Source organism: Onychomys torridus, chromosome 12, assembly GCF_903995425.1.
Source record: "Onychomys torridus chromosome 12, mOncTor1.1, whole genome shotgun sequence".
Classification (NCBI taxonomy): domain Eukaryota; kingdom Metazoa; phylum Chordata; class Mammalia; order Rodentia; family Cricetidae; genus Onychomys; species Onychomys torridus.
In genome coordinates this window covers 29,207,727-29,225,185 of record NC_050454.1, presented here as the reverse complement: position 1 = coordinate 29,225,185, position 17,459 = coordinate 29,207,727, and the positions used below count along the sequence as shown (strand labels likewise).

Genomic DNA, 17,459 nt, shown 5'->3' with positions numbered 1-17,459 from the left:
ATCTACAGCAGCCACTTTCCTAAACCAGTACAAGCTCTGAAAACTATCTAAATATTTATCCTTATGCACACAAATAAGTGGCCTCACCCCTCATTAAAGAAACTTTTCTTTGCAACAGAGACCATTATGAAAATCACAGCTGATCAAGATGCAGAACACAAGAGATCCTGTGATGCCCAGTCCCGACAGATACATCACAATTCCAACACAAGCCTCATTATTATTGCTGTAGTGGGGTGTCGAAAGATTTTTTTTTTTAAAGCCAGAGAAAAGAAGTTTTCTGTGAGATTGTGTCACAGAGACTACACCCATGAAGTCTCATCAACACGGCCGCCTCAACAATGACACCACCACTGGACACGCTGACCCCAAAGTTAAAGTTCATAGAAAAGCTCATGGAACCTGAACTGCAGACAGAGAACCACTGGCAACTGGAGAATGCTGAGAATGGGAGAAACAGTCTTCCCCAGGGGAGAGTCCCTCAACTGGTTATCCAACACCAGTGGTCAACCCTGAGATCTCACACATATAAGTAACATTATATGGATCGAGCAGTTTGCGTTTGTGTATTAGGTGTGTGTGTGTGTGTGTGTGTGTGTGTGTGTGTGTGTGTGTGTTTGTGTGCAATAATAATTACATAAAAAGAGGCCTTGAATTTGAGAGAGTGGAGGGGGTGCACACATGGTAGGAGCTGGAAGAAGTAAAGGGAAGGGGAAATAAGATAATTTCAAGAAATAAAAATATTACAATATTTAATATAAATTATTTAATATTTATATTAATGTACTTAATATTAATATTATTATATAAATAAAATATACATATGCAAACCTCCAAAACATAGAAAAATGAGCTTTGGCAAAAGATCATAAGAAACTTTATAACATTAAGATTCAAGCTAAGTCTTGACTTGACGCTTCAGGCTTAGAATGGCTTTTCTGGTGTGTCTGCAACTCACCAGTCATTTGAGCAAACTCAAAATTCTAAGGTGATCTCCCAAAGCCCTGACAGCATTAGCCTATGCAATTCTCTCTTTCTGCATGTAAGACTGAACACCTTAGATTTCCTAGGACAATGACAACTAGAAAAGGAAGTTTGCTGAGACAATTAGAATGCCAGTCAGCTGACATTAATGATGGGAGGTTATCCTTGAAGGCCAGAAACTGGTCCAATCAGAAGATTCTTAAAGGGCCCTGGGCTCTTCCTGGAAAAGTAAGTTCTATATATAAGAGGGATTCAATGAGATAGAGTCCCTTTCCCTGACTCTGCACATGAGCAAGGCCACACAGCAAAGAATAGGTGGACCTGCACGTACGGAGGGAAGACCCCCCCCCACCCCGGGCAGACACCCAGCCGAGTCAGGACCTCAGTCTTGCTATGTCAAGGAGCTGACTTCTGCAGCAATTATGTAAGCTTAGGACAGGATCACAAATGCCAGTGAAAACATACTGTGGGCAATATCTCGATTTTAGTCACAGAACTGAGCATAGGGCATGGTCACATTAGGATCAGAACTACAGAGCTGTTAACTAATAAATGTGTGTTGCTTGAGGCTTTAGGACCTGTGGTCATTTGTTATCCAGCACCACGCACCTAACCAAAGAACCCTGAGGTACCTTCCTGTCACCACTGTGAACCGAGTTTGTAGCGTGTTGATGAGGTCAGAATTGACAACAGTGTGAAGCTGACCTTTTAACACAAAATCCGAATCGCTTAGGTCCCTAGAGCAAATAGTTATTCTGAGCTTTCTGTCCCACTGATAATAGAAGTATCAATAGTTAATTTTAATTATTATTGTTTGCATATTTATAAAATATTTTTTACAGTAATCACAGATTATGGTATTTTTCAAGTCAGGGAAATCTAGGTTAAAATCCTGGATGTGTGATCAAGCTTTGGACACACTACTGGAATCTCATTTGCTTTCTGTGCCAAGAAGAGGGAACACCTACATCCGTGTCCTGGAGTTCTGGGCAAAGCACAGCACATGTCACACATAATGCATCTGGGATGCACTCAGATAAACGGAAGGTCACTCCTCTCGTGTCAGTCACTACCTACAACTGTGAAGTAGCATCTCTGTCATCATTGAATCCTTACTGCCCACCTCAGCACCCGACCCACAGCCAGTACCCAACAAAACAGTGTTAAGGAGAAACCTCATTTCTAACTCAGACATTCCTGTGATAGAGATAGCACCCTGGTTTTTGCTGATTAAAAAAAAAAAAAATGAAGAACCAAAGATTTCGAGAGTGTGCGACTATTGAGTCCTCAGCCATAGATGGGACACTGTAACATCATCTCCAAAGCTCAGATGCCATCTCAGAAGAGGAGTAAAATAAGAGCCTGAGGACAGGGCCTAGCATTGCAGCACGCTGACTTCTAAGCACGACAGGGCCATTGTTCTACGGGACTCACAGCGGCTATGATTTCATGCGCAAGATCTGTACGAGATGGGAGCTGTCAACGTCCTGTTGTGGAAGGGAGAGGGACTCACAAGGTCTTGGAGACTCTACAGGCAGGTAATGGCTGCTGGGGGAGGGACACTCTCTTCAGTGGCTTGTGTCACGTCTTTGCATGACCTCAGGGACTTGACCTGACTGGGGTGTCAAGGCAACGAAGAAAAGACAAACACTCAGAGACAGACAGACAGACAAAGAAGTTGGAGTTGGGTGGAATGGGCTGGCTCTCTATGGGGAAACCTCAGGACTCCGGGAACTCAGAATGTTTACTTTATAAAACTAAACAAGAAGGCAGGGCTATTACATACACATAAACAAGGAGGTAGGTTTAGCTAATCTGGGTAGGAGCATTCTCTATAAGGGGAGCAGTCTTCAGGCTATACTATATCAGGAGGAGAGGAGAAAGCTATGGTGGTCATTTTCTGCACACATTATCTGCCTCTGAAGAAGGCTTTGCCATCACTCTGAGCTACACCCCCCAAGGGTGGTGGAAGGCTTTGCCATTTTCCTATGGGTCTAAGGCTATGGACCTTGATACGGCCATGACCATGTCAACAGCTCACATTCACTCAAGACTTCATTACGCAGGTGTGCACCACTCCTCACAGTGCAGACACTGGTAGGTTGTTTCTGCTCTTGTAAATAACGTGTTACTATGTTTCTATAAGCAACCTTAATAAAAGCCATTGGAGCACATACACATCCATGAACGCAGATGGGGGACTACTTGGGAAGAAGAATGGAGATCACTGGGGATGGGAGGACAGAGAGGGTAAAGGGGGTGAATATACATGTATGAAAACAACATAATGAAACCCACTACTATATTTAAGATATATACATAAAAAATATTCAAGAAGACCCTGAAGACCCCAAAGATCAGGTAAGCTTAGTATCTTAAGCTTTTGTATGTTGGGAAATGACGAAAACAAAAAGCTCTCTCTAAACTCAAGTCCTGAGGCACTGGCCTAGAAACACATGAATGTCATCCAGTGTTTACAGACAGTCAGCCCCTGTGCTCCAAAGCAACAAATAGTCACCATTACCTGTGCTCTACTGAATAGAATTCAATTACATCCTGGACAATTTCTCTTTCTCATTTATGCTTACATTTGCAAAAAAAAAGCACAACACAGTAAAAATGATTTCTAAGACCTAAATCTCCACATCCACAAAAACAAGCATCACTGTAATAACAAATATATATTCTCTCCCAAATAATTTTGTATGCCAGGATTTATTTTATTGACTTTTTCTCCCACTCAAAAAATGGCTCCAAGAACACAGAGTCGACCTACAGGATGGGAGAATATCTTTCGCAGATACAAACTGGACAGAGGACTATCACCTAGAACCTATAAATAATTCCAAAAATTAAACACTAAAAATTGTTCCCAATTCATCTAGTCAACAAATGGGTTACTGAGCTGAACAGAGTTCTCAGAAAGAGAAATCATCCAATCAACAAATCATCCCAAAGCAACCACTTAGCAAATGAGCTTCAGCCCCGAACAGTTTTCAGAGGAAGAATGACAAAAAAAAAAAAAAAAAAAAAAAAAAAGCAAAGAACACTTGAAGAATTGTTAAGTATCCTCAGCTTTGAGATTCCATCTCATTCTAGCCACAATGGCTACCATTAGGAAAACAGACAATAAATACTGGTAAGGATGTAGGCAAAATGGAGCCTTTATACATGGCTGGCGACATACAATCCTATCACAGGCACAATGGAAATCAATAAAATATGTCCCTTCAAAAACTAGAAGTGGAACTACTGTAAGATCTGTCTATACCAGTCCTAAGTAACCAGAAGGATTCGTGTATTGTTGCACTACTCACAATAACCAAGCTGAGGAAGTAGCCTGCATGTGCATCAGCAGATAGAAACGTGTGTGTGTGTGTGTGTCTGTGTGTGTGTGTGTGTGTATATATATACACAAAATGGAGTTTTATTAGGCTGTAAGGAAGAATAAAATTATGACATCTGTGGGAAATTAGAACTGGGGATCATTATGTTAAGTGAAAACAAGCCAAACTCTTTTGTTTTATATAGATTCACATATATTTGTACATAAATAAATATGTATATGTAAAACATGAAAACAGAAGACTATGAGAAGGGAGAAATTGGTTTAAAAGAAGTGTGAGGCAGGAAAAGGAGAGGATGGTGGACTACATGTCCCATGAAAGCAGAAATGGAGACCAGCTGCAGGGAGGAGGTTGAAGTCAGGGGAGAAGAATAAAGGTGCAAATAAGAACAAAGTATAATGTTATGGAATATTAATTTAAGATGTGTTCATTCATTTCGTTTATACTGTGGAATATTTGTTGAATGATGCAAAGATGTGTTGCATTCCTTTATGTTGCATTTGTTTAACTCTGTGAAGCTGTGTTACACTGCCTGCCTAAAACACCTGACTGGTCTAATAAAATGCTGAACGGCCAATAGCTAGGCAGGAGAGGGACAGGTGAGGCTGGTGGGCAGAAAGAATAAACAGGAGAAAAAGAGAAGAGGGAGGACCAAAGAAAAGGAGAGGAGGATGCGAGGGGCCAGCCACCGAGCCACACAGTCAGACGTGGAATAAGAAGAAAAGACATACAAAAATAGAAAAAGGTAAAAGCCCAGAGGCAAAAAGTAGACAGGATAATTTAAGTTAAGAAAAGCTGGCTAGAAACAAGCCAAGCTAAGGCCAGGTATTCATAAGTAAGAATAAGACTCCAAGTACTTATTTGGAGAGCTAGATGGCAGGCCCCCAAAGAGTGAAGATTAAAAAAAAATGGAACAACAGTATAAAAGTATGAGAATGCTATAGTAAAAAATGTTCTGTATGTGAACTATAAAAGTTGCCGAGACCTGGATATCAATGCTAACAGCCCCAAATTTCATTGCACAGCTGAGGTTTTTAATTCAACATTCCTGGAGTCCACCACAGGACTGAATCTGTGGCTTCAGTGTTTATTAGGGGACCAAGCCTTTGTCTCTAATAGTTCTAAGCCTTTAGCTCCAGTAGTGTGCAGCTGGGATTCTGACTCCAGCCCCCAACCAACAGTTTACAGAGTTCACAGTGAAACAAGCATGTTGAATAGATGTGGTTGGCTTGATCAGTGTATGGACCCATTAGTGATCCTGCTATCATCCAGACAAGCCCAGATCATCTCAGCAACACTATCTGAGAATCAACATCAAATCTGACCAGTTTCCATGGGTGAACTTCACGCAGACCTCCTTCTAGGAAGACTGACAGAAAACAAAACATCCAAACAGAACTGGAAGAAAGAGAATTAAAGACCAATCCATCTTAGCAATGAACAAAATATGACAAAGAAACGAAAATAACATTATACAACTACCCACCACAATGCATTCCAACCTACCAATCATCTATAATGGAATACAAAATCATACTGACAGTTGAAATGTCTGAAAAGAATTTAGTTACTTTTCAAAAGAATGAATTATGATATAGAAATATAAACAAACTACAGCACAGTCTAAGGAATCTACCCAAGACCTTTGCAAGATAATCTCTACTGTGAACAAAACAGTAAATTGGAGGAGAAAGTCCAACACATAGAGGACAAACTCAGCAAGGAAACAAAAGACTGATGAAGAACCAAACTGAAACACCAGAAAAGAAAGACATGGTCTAACAGAAACCACACCAGAAAGCATCAGACAGACAAGATTACTCACAAGAATGATTCTCACAGATTAAAACAAAGTGCAGGCAATAACATGGTAAGACACATAAGGGAAAAGATTAAGGAATATGACTAATATTTCCAAGCAGTCTGGGATACATTCAAGAAAGCACACCCCCAAAGTTCACAGTGAACTTTGCAGGGACAGAGAGAAAGCCAAAAGTAACAGGCAGACTAGTCAATGGAGAAGGTTTTATAGAAGAAAACTTGTGAAACCTAGGGAATGAAGACATCCAAACACAAGCGGCATGTAGAATTCCAAGAAGACATGACCAGTGAAGAGCCTGTCCATGATGCATCTCAGTCATGATGTCAAAAGTACAAAAAGTGGTAAGAGAAAAACACCAACTAGAACCCGATGATGGGAATACTGGAATAATCTCAGACCTTTCCTCAGAAACCCTAAGAGCCAAAAAGGGAAAAAACGCTAAACGTTAAGTTCTAAAAGTAACTGTGAACCAAGAATTGTATACCTAGCAAAGTTATATTTTAAAATCGATGGGTAAAGAGATTTCAAGAAAAACACAAATTAAGGCAATTAATGCCAACAATGTCAGTATTGCCGAATATTCTTAAAGGAAGACTACATAGGGAAAAATAAGAAAGGCAGACTCCCTTTAGAAGAACACATGAAAATACATGCTCTGTGAAAGGAAAAGATGAGCAAGGAAGAGTGAGGAGAGAATTAACTACATGGAATAACACCAACCTCCCAAAACTAACAAGAGGAAGGGAAAGTAATGCCAATAATAGAGCACCACAGAACATCACCTAACAGATTCTTAGGAAATAGAGAATGCCTTTCAGTAATAACTTTAACTATTAATGGCCTCAACTCACTAACAAAAAGATGCAGACTACCCAAGTGGATTAAAAAATAAGAACCTACTATCTGTTGTATCCCAAGGTAGGAAAAAAAGCCTGCACACAGTTAGCCAAAAAAAGGTCAGAAACAGATTATCAGAATATGGAGAACAAATTAGCAGGCAAGTAGGATCCAGAAACAAGCAAGCACAGCTATCCTTACACATGATAAAGGAGACTCCAAATAAAAACTAATCAGAAGTGATACAGAGAAAATACACATTAATGAAGGGGGCAACCAATCAAGGAGTTATAACAATTATACACACTTATGTATCAAAAACCAGAACCCCCAATTCCATAAGACAAACACTAAAAGGCATAAAAGGCCACATAAGTCCTGATATACTAACAGTAAGACAATGTCAAACATTGTCATAGTTTGACAGGTCTTCCAAACTAAAAATAAGCATAGAAATCTCAGATTTAACAGACATACACAGACTATTCTATCCAACATAAATGGAATACACATTCTCAGCAACATGTGAAATTATCTCCCAAACTGATTACATAACAGGTCACAAATCAAACCTTAACAATAACAACAACAAAAAAACCTGTGATAATTCTTGTTTCTTATCAGACAACCAAGAAATAAAAGCAATAATCAACAGGAAGAGAAACTACAAAAATAGTCAGAGACAACGAATTTTCAAACCAGGGAGGAAATTTAGAAAGTCCTACCATCAAATAAAAATGAGAATACAACCTCTCAGAACCTTCAGACACAGACAAGAGAGTCAGTCCCATGACTACCTTGTACACAGTGTTAAGCACTTACATTAGCAAGCTAGAAACATCTCAAAAAACACAACAATGCACCTCAAGGCTCTAACAAGCAAGAGGAAAACCTCAAACACAAAGATGGCAGAAAACAAGGAAGATTGTGGAAGAAAGTAATAATATGGAGATTAAAAGAACAATATCCAATGTCAATCAAAGTCGTGGTTCTTTGAAAAAGTTAGTGAAATTGATAAACCTCTAGCTAAACTGACAAAAATGAAGAGGGAGCAGACCCATATCAATCAAATTAGATAGGAGAAAGATATTAAAACAGATCCTACTGAAATCCAGAACATCATTAAAGAATATTTTGAGAACATATACTCCAAAAAGCTAGAAAAATCTAAAAGAAATAGGTGAATTTCTAAATGCATATTATCTGTCAAGATTAAAGACAGAAGATATAAGTAACTTAAATAGACTCATTACAAGTAATGAGATTGAAACTGTAATCAAAAGTCTCCATACAAAGAAAAGCCCAGGATAACTTGGGGTCACTGCTGAATTCTATCAATTTTCAAGGAAGATCTAATTCCAACAGTCCTCAATTTGTTCCACAGAATAGAAAGGGAAGAAACACTGCTAAATTCATCCTATGAAGTCATTATTATTCTTGTATCAAAGACATTAAAAAAAGAAATAAATTACAGAGAAATTTCCCTGAGGAACTTAAATACAAAGCTTCAAATTTCTGAAATTCAAGAACACATTAAGAAGATCCTACATCATGACCAAGTGGGTTTCATCCAAGGGATGCAAGGGTGGTTCAACACACATAAATCAGTAAGTGTATAGTATATAAGTAAACTTAAGGACAGTGTATATAAGTAAACTTAAGGACAGTGATTATATCATCATGTCAAAAGACACAGAAAGATATCTAACTTCAGCATGCATTCACAGTAAAAAGTCCTGGAGACAGTAAGAACATATGTGTGTGTGTGTGTGTGTGTGTGTGTGTGTGTGTGTGTGTGTGTGTATACATACATATATATGGCACATAAACAAAACTAGAAACAACATTATAGTAAACAGGGAACAAATGAGAGCATTTTTCTCTAAAGTCAGGAATGAGACAGTGATACCCACTTCACTGTTCTAATTCAATGTGGTGCTAGAAGCTTTAGCAATGAGACAGGAGAAAGACATGAAAGGACTAAACACAGGAAAGGAAGTGGTCAATCTATCCCCATTTGCAGATGGCATGAAGCTATATTTGAAAGGCCTTATAGAATCTATCATAACATTCTTAGATTTAATAAACACTTTTTAGTAAAGTTGTAAGGTACAAAATAAATACACAAAAATTAGTAGCCTTAACAAATTCCCACAATGAACTCAGAGAGAAAGAAATTAGGAAAAATATGTCACTGTCATTCAATATGGTTAGGAATAGAACTAATCAAGAGAGTGAAAAACATCAACAATGAAAACTTTAAAACATTGACAAAGGACATCAAAGAAAATACTAGACAATGGAAAGACCATTCCATGCTCCTGGTGTGATAAAATTAGTATTATGAACATGTCTATATTATCGAAAGTAATTTACAGATTCAGTGCGACTCCCATCAAAACCTGGTGCTGTTCTTCAAAGAACTAGAAAAGAACAATCTGAGAGTCCACACGGAACTACAAGAAGATTACAAATGGTCACACAATCCTGGAAGGAAAGCATAGCTGGGGTGTTGTGGTTATGACTTCAAACCATACTACAGAGACACAGAGACAACACAACGGACAGAATAGACAGGGAGACCATTGGAGCAGAACAAAGAGACCAGCAAAGGTGCCAACACATGCTGCTGGAAAAATAAGAAGAAGGAGGAGGAGGAGGAGGAGGAGGAGGAGGAGGAGGAGGAGGAGGAAGAAGAAGAAGAAGAAGAAGAAGAAGAAGAAGAAGAAGAAGAAGAAGAAGAAGAAGAAAAGAAAGAAGGAAAGAAAGACAGAAAGACAGAAAGACAGAAAGACAGAAAGAAAGAAAGAAAGAAAGAGGTGATCGGCAAACTGGGTTACCTTCCTGCAGAATCTTCACATCCATTTCACTACCCAGAACAAAAATCAGCTAGAAAGTGGATCAAAGACCGTAATTTCTAAGCTAAAACACTGAAACTGTTAGAGGGAAATATAGGGGATATGTTTCAAGATAAAAGTCTAGGTGAGAACTTTCTGAACAGATCCCTAATAGTGCAAGAAGCAGCTCTGAGAATCAACAGATGGAACCACAGACAAATAAAGTTTCTGTACAGCAAAAGAAAACTACCAGCCGAGGAAACAGACAGCCTACAGGAGGGGAGAAGATCATTTGCAGCTATCCTTCACATAGGGGGCTAATATCAGAATTTACAGAGTGAAAACTAAAGAGTTAAGACCCTGCTGATCAATAAGTAGGCTATTAAATGAACAGTTCTCAAAAGAAACACAAATGGCCAGCCAGCATTCTAAAAAGTATTTAATAGCCTTAGTCATTGGGGAATTGCAAATTAAAGCTACTCTGAGATTCCATCTCATCCTAGTCAGAATGGCTATCATCAAGCTATCTCACAATAGATACCCATAAGGATGCAGGGAAGGAAGAAACCTTCATCACTGCTGGTGGGGGTTCAAACAAGTATGGCCGTTATGGAAATAAACGCGGAAGTTTCTCAAAGTATTTGAATAAAGAACTATTGTATGACCCAACTATACTGTAACTCTTAGACATATATCCAAATGATTGCATATCCTACCTCAGAGACACTTGTACATTCATGTTATTACTGTACTACTCCCAAAAGCAAGGAAATGTAACCAGCCTAAATGAATAATGAATAGATAATGGAAACACAGTACGTATACACAATAGGATTTTATTCAGCAGTAAAATATAAAACAGGGAAGCTTGCAGAAAAATCAATGGTTCTGGAGAGGAAAAAAAAAAAAAACCCACACATTCTTTTTTCCCATGCAGATCCTAGCCTAGTTTGTGTGTATGTGGTGGGGTGTATGGTTATAAATATAGGTAAAGCCTATAATGCTACAAAAAGAGACCAGAAATGATGCAAATATTGATTAGACAGGATGGAGAGGAGGCAAAAGGACACAGGGGACATGGAAAAGGGAGAGATGGGGCGGAGGGGGGGCAGTTACAAAGAAGAGATCAGTAGTAGTAAGGGTAGAGGGGGAAGAGAATCTACTAAAACACACTCTGAAAGTGCCATGATGATATTTAATTATCCTGTATGCTAATTTGAAAACTAAGAAACTCCACAACTTTTAAAAAGGGAAAATGTTGCAAAACGTGGCACCAGATCCCAGCAAAGATGCAGAGACATGAGGCCACTCATGCTGCTGACCAGTGTAAAGAGGGACACCAGCTCTGGAAACCTGTTTGTGCTTTCCTTAAAAACTAGGCACACACTCAATGGGTAATCCCACACTGAGATGATCCCAATGTCTCGGAGAGGTGATTGATAATCCAGGCTATGAGAATTCCACAGACTACACCTTAGTGAAAAGCCCACTAGGTTCATATGTGTTATGGACATGTGTAACATTGTCAAACAAGCAAACAAATAAAACACAGTCAAACACAAGAAACCCACTGTCTCACGGGCATCCTGCCAAGTTGGGCGCACCTTCAAAGATCATCTGTTAATGATTCCAGTGATGAATTTTTACTAAATTGACAAAGTCATAGATGTGGACGACACATTAGTGCCTGCTGGTCAAGAGTAATGGAAAGGACAGAAAACCTCATGTACATAGGACAACTGTGGACTTCCTGATTCTGATACCAGGGCACAGCTACCTAAGATGTAATCACTGTGGGAGGATGAACTGAGGGTAACAAGCACTTCTCTGTCTCTGATTTTCCCCAATGTAATTCTTTAAAAATGTACATATGTGTTTTCAAAATGGGTAAAAAAAAAAAAAAGAAGTCAGAAACATCACGCTTCTGGTAGTATTTTTACATTCCCTACAACAAAATTTTCTTGTCTTAATGGCACAAGACAAAGCCCATCTCTTAGTTCTGTGGGGGGTATTTTGAAATCAAGGATAAGACAAATACACACAAAATAAACTGTCTCCATCTCAGATGCTGGGATCCCCTTCCCACTTCCCTTCATTCCATTTCTGGCTGTTTCAATCTCAAGCTCATGGGTTTTATCAATTTTCTTCTCAGTGACCCACATTACCTCGAAAGTCACTGTCCCTGTGTCTGTCTGTCTCTTTAACTCCCATGAACCTATCCACTCCCTCACAAAACCTCCAACTAGGTATTGGATAACCTCTTCCTATGCACACTGCTGACTGACTGACTGACTGACTAGACTTGTCCTGAAAGACAGACATTTAAAAAGAAAGCTCTTTAACCCAAATTAACATCAATCACAAAGTAATAGTATGTGTGAGATTCTGACAGAAAGATCTTCCAAGTTCTTCTTGCCTCCTAAGACATCCCCTCCCTTCTGAGCAGACTTCCAAGCAGCACAATGAAAATACACAGAATAAACACAGCACAATGAAAATACACAGAACAAACACCCCAAGAAAACAAGATTCCATCCTCATTTTAGAGACACACAGCTTGGTCTCTGTGACATATCTTCCATATGGCACAGGTGAACACTGGGTCCTGAATAGGGTATGTAACTCAGACTGCCTGATCTCTAATCCTACGTCAGAATAGTTAATCAAGCCAACCTCCCCTCCCAATCTGCTACCAGACAGTTTGTCATTTGAAAAGCAAGAACAGATGGAAAGTAGCTGACCTAATTTAGCCGCCCTGATCCCACCCAGAGCTGGTTCGCAAAGTGTCATCAAGCCTGAGATCAGTAATACATCTGGTGGTTTAAATAGAGTTCAAGGTGCACTCTTTAAAACTGTTGGGACTCTCTGTATTTATTATTTTTTTAATCAGCCAGCATATCAAAAAAAAGAAAAGAAAAGAAAGGAGAATGTTAACTTCAGAAAATAGCAATGCTGTCCATGACTCGTTACCAAACCATCCATGAAAAGAGACTCTTTTTGTTGTTGTTGTTGTTGTTGAAAAAATTTTTTTTATTATATTTGTGTTTTAATTTTACATATCAGCCATGGGTTCCCCTGTCCTCCCCCTCTTGCCCCCACCCCCACATTCCCCCCATCCCCTCCCCTCCATTCCCACTCCTCCAGGGCCAAGACTCCCCTGGGGATTCATTTAAACCTGGTGGATTCAGTACAGGCAGGTCCAGTCCCCTCCTTCCAGGCTGAGCAAAGTGTCCCTGTGTAAGCCCACTACTGGCAATGGTCGAGAGAAAGCCCGAACTGACCTACTCTGGTGACTGGATGACCAAACACCTTAACTGTTGTGCTGGAACTCTCATCCAATAACTGATGGATGTGGATGCGGAGATCCTCGGCCAGGCCCCAGGTGGAGCTCCAGGAGTCCAGTTGTGGAGAAAGAGTGTGAATTGTTGAGACCAAGATGGGGAAAAGCACAGGGACAAATAGCCAAATGAATGGAAACACACAAATTATGAACCAAAAGCTGTGGAGCCCCCAGCGGGATCAGGCCCTCTGGATAAGTGAGACAATTGAATAGCTTGAACTGTGTGGGACCTGGACCTGTCCTTAGTGCATGAGCTGGCTGTTTGGAAAAGAGACTCTTTATATGGCTCTATCACCAAGACTGAATTCAACTCACTTAGGGTGGATCCCCACTTTCCCAGTGTGCTTGCAAGTGTAGTAAGGCAGGCCACAGAAGCCCTCAGGTGACTCTTTTCATGGCTCTATCACCAAGACTGAATTCAACTCACTTAGGGTGGATCCCCACTTTCCCAGTGTGCTTGCAAGTGTAGTAAGGCAGGCCACAGAAGCCCCCAGGAATCAGCATGATTACCTAATTTGCAACCTCCTTTCTCCTTCACGTCCCCTGCCGGGGTAGTGTGGTTAGAACAGTCTGCTCCTTGGCAACAGTTGACGTCTATAAGACCACAAAAAGATGAAATAACCAGGAGGAACTACACAAATTAGTCGAATACTAAAAATGTACATTTTTGCAAAAAATTATTTTGGTTTGGTGATGTGGGGTCATGACCTGGAGCTCTGGGTTTTCTCACTCTATAGTCCAGGGTGGCCTCAAATTTGTAGCAATCCTCCTGCCTCAGCCTCTGCAGTGCTGAGATCAGTGATGGGCCACCAGACTCAGGTAATGTACCTTTGATGACAACAAACAGGACAACCTATTGCCCCAACAGAAGAGTCCTACAACCAAGATGGGGAGCCGCACAACACACAAGAGAAGGAGAAGCAAGCAGGGTTTCTGGGAAGAGCAGAGAAGTAAGCAAGACAGAACGCCTAGAAGCCACCAACCAGTAAGTCAGCATTTATGAATGGTCAGCTCTTCAGTTCAAAAGAACTTCTATTTCACTCTTCTTCCTTCTGCTCTCCACTGTCTGCTGTTTTTGAAAAGAGGTCTCCTGTTACCCAGGCTGGCCTCCAACTTCTTATATAGCTGATGCTGGCCTTGCTCCTGGGTGATGGGGCTAATAGATGTGAACCAAGCCTTCTGGTTACTATTGTGTTCTCTTTCTCAGAGTTTCATCAGGACACAGGAGGCCTTTAGAGAAGTCCTACTGTTCATTCAGTCTGTTTCTCCTGCTGTAATGGAGTACTGGGAGTAGGTGATCTACAAGCAGTTTAACTTGGTTCCTAGTTCTGGGATGGAGAAGCTCCAGTGCACGGTATTAGCACCTGCCCAGCCTCTGGCAAGGGTCTTTGTGCTACCTCACACAAAGGGCAGAAAGAAGAGTGAGCGTGTGTACCCAAGCGACTGTCAGGCTTGCTTTCTCACTGGATGACACACCCACTAGCCTGAGAAATGCCTTAATCCCTCATAGTGACTTCCAAAAGGTCCCACCTCATAGTACCCCCGCAGTGGCTATCAAACTTCAACACAGGTTTCAGAACAGACAAACTGCATCACTTACCCATACGGTACTTCAGCTCTATCACTGTTTTGCCTTCTCTGGATAACTCTGTAACTTCACACGTGTAGTTGCCCACGACGGCATGTTGCTTATTCATTTTCAAAGAGGCATCGCCTTTCAGTAAGTCTGAGACTGAGATTTTTGCACTGGCAAAGTTAGTGTCTACAGTAGAGTTGTTTGTACTCCCAACATAGATGAAAATGTATGTTTTGTTTAACTTCCACTTGACATACATTTCTTCAATGCTTTGTGCCTCCACATTGAGGATGATGCAGGGGATGACGACAGTCTCATTGCACGAAGTATATTCTACAGATTTGATTTTACTAAGCAGTAGTTGAGCTGAACCTGGAAAACAGACACAAAGACATTTCATTATAATCTGTGTGTATATATATTGTATTATCTTAGATGTATTACAAACACTTTAAGGTAAAGAAAAATACTTCAATTGTTCATTTAAACAAACAGTACAGGAACAAGGTGAAAAACAGCAACAAGTTATTTGCATACCAGCTGGCAGACTGGAACTTTTCTTTATTGAGTCTTAATAATACAAGGTATACATCACTGTGCTTTTGAGGGATAAATCCACCAACTGTGTTGGGAAATGCAAGGAGTATTGAAAGTTCTCAAGTAATCATATCTGCGTAGGAAAATACTGGCCTCACTGTGGGAACAAAAAAAAAAAACTAAGTATTATATTCAAGCTCAACTTCTATATACTTCTAGATGGAACTTGCTAAAGTGATATGAAATTTATCTCTACACTCAGGCTGCATAACCAAAAAAAAAAAAAAAAAGTGGCCAGTTCTATTATACTTTAATATACAAAGCAACTCGAATGAATCAAATCTTATCTTTCCAAGAGGATGGAAAGTCTCAGAATACTAACAAGGGGGAAAAAAAAAAACATTCTCAGTGGCTATTTCCCACTGCAAAAGGGAGAGTGATAGACATTCTGTATGCAAGTCTCAGAAAGGATTACACACAACTGAATGGCATTTTCCTACCCCGACATTTCAATGAATCTACAGAACAATTTTGAAATGTAGATTACAGGTATTTCTTCCTCCAATAAACCATAAACTACTCAAAAAGTCAAGAAAGAAGAAATCAGGAGCAGAAGCTGCTAATGCGTAGAGCACACTCATTGGTTCTTCTCCATGGCATAAGGCACCAAGAGCAGCCTGGCCCTGGGTGCCTGAATGACCAGAGTAAATGCAAGGCTCACCATTCAACTGAAACAAGATGCAGAGCTAATCCAACTGTACTGCAGAACTTGGCCATTTATCAAAGCTCTTATCGAGGTGGCTTGTTGACTTTTCCTTCAAAACCCAAAGTACCAATGAAGATAAAACATTAACTCTGTTAATCTTTAATACTTCCTCCTTCTATGTAAACCAGAAATAAAATCAAAGGCATAAGATGTTACTGTAAGAGTGTGACTATTAATAAATACCCATCCAGTTGAAGATAAGGCATACACTGGAATACAATCTGAACTGTGTTTAAGAAAATTCAAGCACCAGTCCCCTGCCTGGCACACTCTGGGGTGTAGTCATTCATTTTACTAGAGCATGGTTTAATAAGGAGGATCAGAGCACACGGTGGGTGGCCTCCTAGAACACCGGGGAGCCCCATGGGAGAAAACATCTAAGAAATGCTCCCTAAGCAACACCATGCTGCACAAACACAGGGCAGCAGCATAAAACTGGACACTGTGCCATTTATTGTAATGACTTCGGCCTTCTCAATGTTCCTGGCAGTGTGCCACTTGAAGTAGCCTTGGGGCATTCAAGGCTCACCTTTCCCAGTTCTCTAGATTTTTAGCCACCCAAATATCAGGAAGCTCCAGGCAAACCTGAATGTCCAATTATGTTTTCTACACACGTGGAGTTTTGAGTTATTTCCCTGGAGAAAGAGCCATCAGGGCAAGAAGCCATATTGAACAAAGAGAGATGGGGGGGGGGGCGGGTAATGTCACAACTACAAAGGAAGGCAAGTATCAGAAAATACCTGTGGGGATTTTAAAATGGACGAAGTTCCTAGTGTACCCTGTCAGTGGGTTCTGGTCACTCTGTAGCAGATCTTCTGAAAACATCAGACTCAAGATGGGCTATGCGTCCACTGACTTCAACGTGGCTATCTACAACTGTCTAAGTTGTTGGGATTGAGGGTTATGGACAAGACTTTTCTATAGTGATAGATATTTTGTTTTGTAGCCAAGTTATGCTTCAAGGAAGAAGGTTCCAAACAACATCACTTCAAAAATACTGACCAATTTTTGCTTCCATTAATAAATGCTTTCAGCTTTCTTGCTTGCCTATAAATGTGTCTGCTCTACCAATTTGCCTTCAAAAGTGATTCTGTCTACTTTCTGATTTGTTCTTTATGGATTAAAATTAAAATTCTGATGTATGTCCATTTTATAGCAGCATGAATCATTTCCAAGTTTAAAAATTATATTCCTATGAGTCACTTCAAAATGATTCTTCACCAGAAGACACAAGTGAATGGCTCAGTCATCCTGTGAGATATATAGATTTGTATGTATACATTTGTCCAGAAGACCCCAGGTAAGAATGATGCGGCCAGTAAACACTCTACAATTTTGTGACTTGTTGGAATAGAAATAGTTCAAGGAATACGCAGGGTATTCATTGAACTGTATTCCTTCTTACAGTAAAAA

General features: G+C 40.1%; 1 protein-coding gene across 5 annotated transcripts in view; it reads right to left on the bottom strand.

Moving 5' to 3' along the window:
* Positions 1 to 17,459, bottom strand: part of Cd47 (CD47 molecule) — a 54,479-nt gene that overhangs the window by 28,270 nt on the left and 8,750 nt on the right. For 4 of the 5 annotated variants that reach the window (XM_036203396.1, XM_036203392.1, XM_036203393.1 and 1 more), the window contains exons 2-3: positions 14,768 to 15,115; positions 13,678 to 13,761 (exon numbers count right to left, since the gene is read on the bottom strand). In XM_036203396.1, the coding sequence (XP_036059289.1) occupies positions 13,678 to 13,761; positions 14,768 to 15,115 (432 nt within the window). The remainder of the gene's footprint in view (positions 1 to 13,677; positions 13,762 to 14,767; positions 15,116 to 17,459) is intronic. The other variant, XM_036203397.1, reaches the window with a different exon arrangement.